Genomic DNA, 9339 nt, shown 5'->3' on the forward strand with positions numbered 1-9339 from the left:
AGAGGAGGATGGTGGGGGTGTATGGAGGAAAAATGCGGGATTGAGGATCCAGAAAATGTCAATAAAAACGGGACAAAAAAAGGGGAGGAAAAGAGAGAAAGAAGAGTGTGGGATGAGAGAAAAAAAACGAGAGGCGGCATGAGGAGGACAGGTGTGAGCTCACCTGGTTGGTGGACAGCTGTGCATTCTGGGACATGAGCAGCTGCACCAGGATGTGGAGCCCCGAGGTGAACAGGCCGGCCAGGATGGCCCAGGTGAGCGGCAGCGGCAGCATGCTGTAGGTGGCGAACAGCGTGAAGAGCACGTATCCCACCCCGTCACCCAGCAGCCCGTAGCCCAGCCCGGCCGCCAGGATCTGCGTGGCCATGGCCACCCAGGTGACCACGCCGCTGTACTGCAGGTAACTGTGCGACGTGGTGTCCTTCCGCACCACCACTAAGGCACAAATGACGACTTCGATGCCCGTGAAGAAGCCCAGGAGCGTCCCTTTGATCGGGTCCATGGGTGAGGAAGCCAGGGTGAGGTGCAGCACCAGCAGGGTGAGCTTGGTCACCACGTCCAGGATGTTCATCACCACCACCGACTTGCGCCTCTGGCCCAGAAAGTAGCGCTGGTACAGCCGCTCCAGGTCGCGGGACTTGAAGGCGTTCCGCAGCGTGGGGAAGATGACGCCCCGGTACGTGTAGCCCCAGTTCAGGAAGAAGTCGGAGTTGCTCGGCGCGCAGTCGATCTGCAGGAAGCCCAGGTCGCTGCTGGCGCGCTCCGGGAACACTTTAGTCCCGCCGTTGTTGTGCCGGTCTCCCACCGACGTCCGCCCCGCAGACTGCTTCCGCGCGCCCTGGCTCGGGTCGTAGGGCTCGTCCGGCCCGATGCCCTTCACCCCTCCTCCGCCTCCCCCGCCCTGCTCGTGGATGAACCGCTGCTCGGTGATGTGCCGCACCGCGTTCTGCCACAGCAGCCGTTTGGGTCGCGCGCTGCCGCTGCTGTTGCTGTTGTTGCTGCTGCTCGGGGTCTTGTTGATGGTGTACAGCTCCTCGCTCGCGCTGGAGCAGCGGACCTCGGACAGCTCCATCACCGCTGCTGCCGCGTGCTGCTGCTGTTATTGTTTCTGCTCCTATCGGTTGTGTCGGTTAATGGTAATCCCTCCCGTTCCCGGTGGTGAGTTAGCTCAACGATTTTGGGGAGACGACGTCCTCTCGTGCGCATCGAACCGGGGGCGCGTGCTTCTCTCTCGGGTTGCGGCGAGCACGGCACGGGGTAAAGCGCGGTTGGAGGTCATTGTCACGCGAACGATCCCACTGAAGAAACAGCACGTAAATCCGACTCGAGTGGAAAAGCATCTCCCGGATTACCCGTGTACCATCATCATCATCACCACCACCACCACCACCACCATGCACCGTGTCTCCGCGCTGAAAGGTTGAAAATCACCGGGCGGTGTGTCCAGGCAGCAGCTCGAGCCACCGTGCGCCGACCGTCCGCACCATCAGGGTGCCGCGGCGTCACGGAGAGCCGGGGGTCCGCGGAAAAACAAGGCGGAGGTCCCGGGTTCAAGCGGTGTCGGGCAGCAGCTGTTGGAGACGGTAGAAAATGTGATCTGTCAGATTAAACCCAATATTTGTCTCGTGCGTCGTTGGCACCGCTGGATCCGTTTAGTTTGCCATTCTCTTCCGATTTGCGCGTGCCGTTGCAGAGCAGAAAATCCCGAATTTGCACATTAATCCCCTTTATTTTATTTTATTTTTTGTAAGATTCATTAAAGATGCCACAAAAAGACAAATCCCTTCAGGTCACCAGCCGACAGAAAAGGCCAAGAAATTAAAAAAAAAAACAATCATCCGTTAATAGAATCCACTTCTTCTCTCGAGACAGAGAAAATTGAAAATAGTGAACTTGTTGACGGTCGCGAGGCTCCGCAGACAGGATCAATGTCGAGTGCGCGAGCTCCTTAAACGCGGATCAACCCTCCTTTCTCGTGCCTCTCCATCGACACGAGGGGGGCTCGCGCTTGGACGCAACACCTGGCAGGAGGGAAACGGCGGCGGTGGAGCGATGTCAGCACTCAGCAACCGTCACAGTCCTACTCGGTTGTCAGTTTGAGGAGAAAGCAGCCGGAAAGTGTCCACAAAAAAATTTAAAAAAAAAATAACGTCCTATATGTCCCGGTGCTGCGCGCGAGGAGAGGATGAGAGCGGAGCCTCCTTCCTTCCTCCTCCACCTCCTTCTGCGTCTCTGCGCGTTTTTAGTCCTCCCGGTTTTCTCCCCCCCTCTTGTATTCTTCTTCGTCTCCTTCTGCTCCTCCTCGGTGTTTAAAAGGGCGTGCAGCAGCAGCAGCAGCCGCGTGGAGCAGATTTGCAGAGAGCGCGAGGATGGTCAGCGAGAGGCACGGCGGAGCGAGCGAGTCAGCTGGGCTCCGGTTTGACGTCACAGTCACCTCTGTATGTGTGTGCTTGTGTGTGTGTGTGTGTGTGTGTGTGTGTATGTGTGTGTGTGTGTGTGTCGTCTTGCTGGCTTTCTCATCCCACGCGCTTCTTCCCTTCTCCCACATCTTTCTTTCTCCCTTCATCCCTCCTTCTATTCCCAAATATTTCCCTTTTTTCCATCCGTCTCTCTTTGAATCATCCATTTCTTTCTCTCAGTTCAATTCTATAAAGTAATTATATGAAGTAAAGCACAAAATTAAGTAAATAATGACAACAAATAGGCTGATAGACATGAGATGAAACCATTGCAACAATAGATGAAGTATTAAAAGCACTACAGTACAGTTCTGTAGTATGTGTGTATATTTGATGCCCGAAAATCAGCAGAAAGACGTTGTTTGGATGGTTTGACCTTTACAAAATAATTCAGTTTTCTAAAAGACGGGTTCCACAGTCCTCCCTCTGTGCAACAATGTCTTTAAAAGTTTATCTGAAGCTTATATGAAGCTTCATCAGTCGTCCAAATCAAGTAGATATCTTTCAACGTTACAGTCTTTTTAGTGCCGAAGTTCCTCTTCTTGTTACTATACTTCCACCTGCAGCTCAACAGGGAAACACAAAGAGGGAATTTGATGCCTCATATAAGCTTCACATCAACATTTAAATAACGTTTTGCACAGATAGAGGACTGTGGATTTTGTCCTCCATCACTTAACATTGTTGTTTTAAGACACGCTTGAAAAATTGCGAACTCATCCTTTAAATGTTTGGTTAAGTTCAGGCAACCAACGTTAAGGGAAGTGATCGTGGTGGCTTCAAGCAGCAAATCGAGGTTTTGCGGCGTTAACAGAGAACCAAAGTGAAACTGGAACTTCCAGGTTCTGCTCCAGACGTAAGAAAACCTCATTGAAATCACATTAACATTTGTAACTACGCTAATAAATGCTAATAAGTAAAAATCCAGATGTTAATATTGTCGTTTGTTTGATATTTATGTTTTAAGTGACCTTTAACAAACCATTTCCTAGAAGCCCTCATAAAGTCCAGACACGTCTATAATGTCAGTCGCCCAGAAGCTGCATATAGTTACGTTTGAGTGACAGACGCCATCTAGTGGTCGTAGTAACTGTGTTCAGATGACGTTTATATATATATGGACATGTTTCCTCATTCAGAGGAGGAGGAGGAGGAGGAGGAGGCTTTAACCCAACAGTGGACTCTGTTTCCTGTTTCCAACCATGAGTCGGGACAGTCATCCCCCTTAACCTTAACCCCCGTGGTTATTATTGTAGCCATGACGACAAAGGTGACCTAAATTTAACCCGCACCACATGTTTCTCTAAACTTTAACAAAGTGATCATTTTAACCCAAACCACGATCTTTCCCCCTAAACATAAACCCGCGTGGGTTTCATGACTAAACCTAACCAGACTTTAACCACGGCGTCGTCACATCATAAAACATCATTATTGTTTAACGGTGACGGTTTGAAACGCTCCTGGAGTCACACGGGTCACACATCTGGTTGTTTAAGTTGGAGGACTAAGGGTGAAAAATGCAACATTTCCTTCTGAAATGAAGCAGAGTGGAAGAATAAAGTAGCATAAAATGAAAATACTCAAGTAAAGTACAAGCAAACTTGAGTAAATGTACTTTTTTTTTTTAACTTTCCACCAGTGACAAGTTGAAATCTTTAAATGAGTCTATAAAGATACATGTATTTCACTTCATGTCCAGTCTATAAAGCTCCATCAGCTGTTTCACTGCTGCACTACATGATGTGTGATGTAAGTCATCTTTAATTCAGTGTAAATCACTCAACTCACCAACTGAAATGTAAATAACATTGTCGTCGATATAAGTTGAGTGTAATCTGAGGCTGGCAGGCCTTCACATGTTAATCACAAACAGTAAACTTCAAATTAATCATGAAAGGGAAGAACTTTCCCCAGAGATGTTTTTACAATCATCCTCCACAGATCTTCCCTCCTCTCGCCGTCTTGCCGCGGGGGGGACTCTGGTTAAAACGAGATTAATTCAGAGTGTCATCCAAAATGCCCAAAAATGAAGACAGAAAATTGGAGAAGCCCCCCCCCTCGACCGCCGACCGTCCCCCCCGCTGTGCACGAGTCCCACTTTCCCCTTATCCGAGAGAAGCAGGGCCAAGGCCTGTCAGAGCTCGCCGGACTCGGGATTAGATCGGTTCAAATTATTTCCCTCCTAAACCTTGAGGAGCTGCGAGAGGTCCTTCCGAGGAGGAGAAGCAACCCCCACTTTGACTCACACACGGCTCCAGGCGAGAGGAAAGTTGCCTCATTGCTATTCAGTCTATTTTTACCCTCCTTCCTTTCGTCTGCCGAGTCTCTACTGTAGATTTTTTTTTCTCTTTTTCTGCTGATTCCCGAGAAAGGAGAATTACTGAAATCCTTCCCCAAACTGAACGCCATCAAGCACCAGTAACAGCAGCCTATTATTCAACATGCCCTTTATTTGTCCTTATAAGTAGGTCGTCGTAACTGATATGGGGGTGGAGGGAGGGGAAGGGGGGGGGGGAGAAAATTTTTTTGAAAATATAAAAGCTGCAGTTCTCACATCGGCGGAGTCTGAGCTTCAGAGGGAAGCTGCTCCAGAAAAGACGAGGTGCAGCATACAAATGAAGCTGCACGTCAGAGAAACTCAGCAAATACCAGAACATCACATATCTCCAGTTTCTGTCTGATGTTGAACGAGAAAATAACTGCATGTAGAAAGAATATTTACTGCCAGGATGACGTAAGAACACGTCCAAAATGTCTTTAATTAAGAGTTAATTACTGAGTAATATGTAATGATCTGTAACATTCGTTCTGTAGTCAAAGAAAACTTGTGATTAAATATACAGAATAATAATCTCTATTTATCATTTATAATCAGTATATAAACAGTTAATATATGTTTATAACTCACTATAATGTAGTTGTTAGCAGATATAAGTGTTTGTCAACAATAAGACTGAAACTAACGATTATTTTCATTATCGATAAACCTGCTGATTATTTTTTCAATTATTTTTTTGTCTATAAAATGTCAGAAAATAATGAAAAAGTTAGTGTTTATAGTGTCTTAGAGTCCTTGTTGACGTCTTCAAATGTTTTATTTTGTCTGATCAACAAACTAAAATCCAAATAAATTAAGTTTCTCATCATGTTCGACACATAAAAGTTTCAAATCATCACTTTTGAGAAGCTGCAACCAGCAAATGTTTGACATTTTTACTTAAAAAGAAATTATGAGATTATCAAAACAGTTGTTGATTTATTTTCTGCCGGTCGACTAATTGATTAATTGACTAATCGATGCAGCTCTAGTCAACAACTATAACTCCTCCTGCTGTTTCAACAGATGATATATATAATATAGTAAAGAAGAAAACACTTCCTGTATATCTGCTTATAACTACATCATAGTGTGTTATAAACCTTTTATTAATGAGTCAGCAGTCTGAGTTAGTCATATCAAGTGGATATCTGACACATTTACAGTCTTTTTAGCATCAAATTCCCTCTTTGTGTTTCCTCGGACAGTGTTTCCCTGTTGAGTTGCAGGTGGAAGTATAGTAACAAAAAGAGGAACTTTTGCACTAAAAAGACTGTAACGTTGAAAGATATCTACTTGATCTGACTCATTTGGACGCTGAAGCTTCATATTAGCTTCAGATAAACTTTTAAAAACATTTTATGGGATCTTCTAATGGTCAGTATGAACAGGAGGAATGATTACAGCAAGAAAAACAGGTTTAATGTTCATTTGGGCTCCTGAATGTTGATTTAAGACACACTTGAAAAATTGTGAATCTATCCTTTAAAGTAACGTGTTTCTTACTGTATCTGAATCCTTTTGAATCCATTATGATGTTTAACATTTGCAGCAGCTAAAATAACTACAACCCCTCTAATGTCTAATCTGCTTTTGTTGTCTGAGAAGCAGAGCTGCTGCAGTAACAAGCTCATGGAGGTTCATACTCCCTCTCGGGGTTAAAACTTAACTCACAGACATGATTAACATATGTTTAGGATAATATTTATTATTTCTGATGTCCACCATGAATAAACATCCATAAATCGTTCCTCATAGATCCATAACTTGCCTGAGAATCATCAAGTTTTTAAGTTTTCTTCAGTGTCACAGTGATCCAGTGACAGTTGTCTGTACATCCATGAGATCACTGCAAGAAGGAAACAGCTAATAACTAGTTTGGTGTACTTTCAAAGAAAAGCATGTAAATTGTCGGCAGTGTCAGGCTCTGAAAGCCCTGATCTACAGGATCAGATGTAATCTTTATTCACGTATTGAACAATAAACATCATGTGACATTTATCATCACCTACAAGAAATGCTGCTTAGAGTTACTGCTGTTACATGTTATAGTTCTGTTCTCATTTTTCTGCCTTATTGTAGAATTTCAGCTTCACGCTTTGTGTTCGTCATATCAAGGAGACTTGAAAGAGTTTTGTTCTACACTAGAAAACTATCACATCACATGGTATTACATTAATTTGCCCTGACGAGAAGTTCCCTTTCAAACAGTCATCAATAAAGCAGATTTCATTGCTTCGTGTTATCTTGTTGTGTTAAACCTCCTACGTATTACATTTAAATCAGGAGTTGATTTAAATGTAACATGTTTGCATTTGTATTGAAACCCTTTGTTTACTTTGGTCCGGTCATGTTAAAGCCTGCATACGTTATCTGAAGTGCATCAGCCGTCAAAATGTTGCAGTTCCCCTCAGAAATGAAGCCGTTTGCCATTTCGCCCGGACAGACCTGCTCATTTCAGGGTGTCAGCCGTTCCTGACAGCTCGGCAGGGTCGCGCCTGACAGCTCATCAATTCCACTGCGCCGTAATTTGAGGTTTCAATGACGAGATGACAGGAAATGAGGGACGGCCAGCGCCCTTCGTTCATATGCACGGAGCTTAACAACGGCAAGAGCTCAACAACAAGGACGACTGTGTCCTCCCCCCCCTCCCTCCCCTCCCCGAGCCGTCACCTGACTGTGCGTCAAGGCTGCGGTCCCTGTACGGGCCGTTCCCCAGAACTACATGCAGGAGCTTTTATCTTCATCATTTGCAGGTTACAACCTGCCAGGAGCTGGATGTCATCCACACTAAACTTTCTTTCTTTTGTTTTGTCTCGTTTGAGGCTAATTTGAGTTTAAATCATATATAAGCTTAATGACGACACATGTGCCATCAAGGAAACACTCAGATTTACAAAACCACATCAGGAAAATATTCACTAACATTCATAAAATCCAAGTTTTACTTTAGCAAAATGCACTGAAATAGGAAAATGTAAAAGTTCTTCTATCTCCTGTCTTGGAGAATTTTTATTTGAAGAAAGAAGGAAACAATCGAGGAAGAAAGGAAAGGAAACAAGGCCGAAAAATTAGGAAAGAACAAGTGAAGGAAAGAAGGAAACTTGCACACGATGGTTAAATTCTGATACTGAAACAAATCTGTTTTGCAGAGCTCCTGTAAAGTAGATTTTTTTACAGATATATATAATAAAGTGGAGTAAAAAGTACATTATTTCCCAGTGAAATAAAGAACAGAACATCCTGATGAAATAACACAATATATTAACACACGATGCAGTTTAAAAGAAAATAAACCAGATCTGCTGCATCCTTTAGAGATTTTAGAAATAAAACGAACAGTGTTAGTTTTATATATGTGTGTGAATCTTAAGGCGGCGTGTCGATCAGCTGATCGGCAGAGAAACAGACTGTTAATGATGTCATCTGGAGCGGCTCCACAGACAGACGGTGAATAATGAACGACCGCTCCGAGAGCAGCTGCGCTGATTCACAACTCCGCATTCAAACTCATTAGGGAGGAAAGACAGACACTAATTCATTGATTATTATTATTATAATTTTATACTAATAAGACATCAGCTGATCGTAGAGTTTGTCTTAAAAGGTCAGATTTTAAGCTCTCAGATAGAGAAACTTTACAGTATCTTCATCCTTGTGTGTCACAGATGTCATGTTATACTTTAAGGTTACCAGAAAATACTGAACACCTGCCAGATAAGTGGATTAAAACTTTGCATTTTTGTAGTTTTTCCAATTCTTTCCTGTTTTGTTCTCTTTCTGTTTTTTTGTCAAACATTACAGCGCAGCATTAAAGGAGCCTGGGAAGATGAGCTTGGTATTGAGATCGAGGATGAAACATGGGATGAAATATGAACTAACATGAAGTCTTGCTGGATAAACGTGAGGCTCCAACTGATCTGGTTTAAGGTAGTTCATAGATTACACTATTCGAAAACCAGATTAAACTAAATTTTCCCAACCTCTCTCCACTATGCAATAGATGTAGAAACTACACAACTTTTGGTGTCTCATTTTCCAACAGCTTTCCTTTGTCTTTAACATCATTATAACACCAGACCCTGAACCTGCTCTGTTAGGACGCTCCAACACTTATATGGATTGTAACATACGTATTGCTTTGATTCATGGTACGATGATTTTCCAGGAGATGTATCCTGAAACTGTGGAAGTCTGATCTAGTTCCCACGTTTGAGACCCGGCTGAAGGAACTCATCCTGCAGCATCCTGCATGTGGAAAGACTGAGATATGAACTTTCTGGTAACACTCTGAAGTTCTCCAGGACACGGAGTCCAGTGCCGGAGCACATGAAGGACCAATGATACTCTCTTTACCCTCCTATCTCGCTCATGTACCTCTTTGATAATATGGACAGCTGTACAGTGGAGCAGATGGCATTACTGTGACTGTTGACCCCCCTTTTATATATGTATATATATATATTTATATATATGTGTGTCACTGGCGGTTCTTATCCTCATTATTGTTTATTTACTTGTCAATGTCTCCTTGTCACTTACTTAATGTAACTTAATTTG

The 9339-nt window shown here is 43.9% G+C and overlaps 1 protein-coding gene across 2 annotated transcripts in view; it reads right to left on the reverse strand.

Annotated features, from left to right (window-relative positions):
• adcy8 (adenylate cyclase 8 (brain)) overlaps nt 1-4003 on the reverse strand; it is a 119506-nt gene extending 115503 nt beyond the window's left edge. The window contains exon 1 of one of the 2 annotated variants that reach the window (XM_067606805.1): nt 164-4003. In XM_067606805.1, the coding sequence (XP_067462906.1) occupies nt 164-1072 (909 nt within the window). In that variant the 5' untranslated portion in view covers nt 1073-4003. The remainder of the gene's footprint in view (nt 1-163) is intronic. The other variant, XM_067606806.1, reaches the window with a different exon arrangement.
• Nucleotides 4004-9339: the final 5336 nt, after the last annotated feature.

The sequence above is a fragment of the Thunnus thynnus genome, chromosome 12 (assembly GCF_963924715.1).
Source record: "Thunnus thynnus chromosome 12, fThuThy2.1, whole genome shotgun sequence".
Classification (NCBI taxonomy): domain Eukaryota; kingdom Metazoa; phylum Chordata; class Actinopteri; order Scombriformes; family Scombridae; genus Thunnus; species Thunnus thynnus.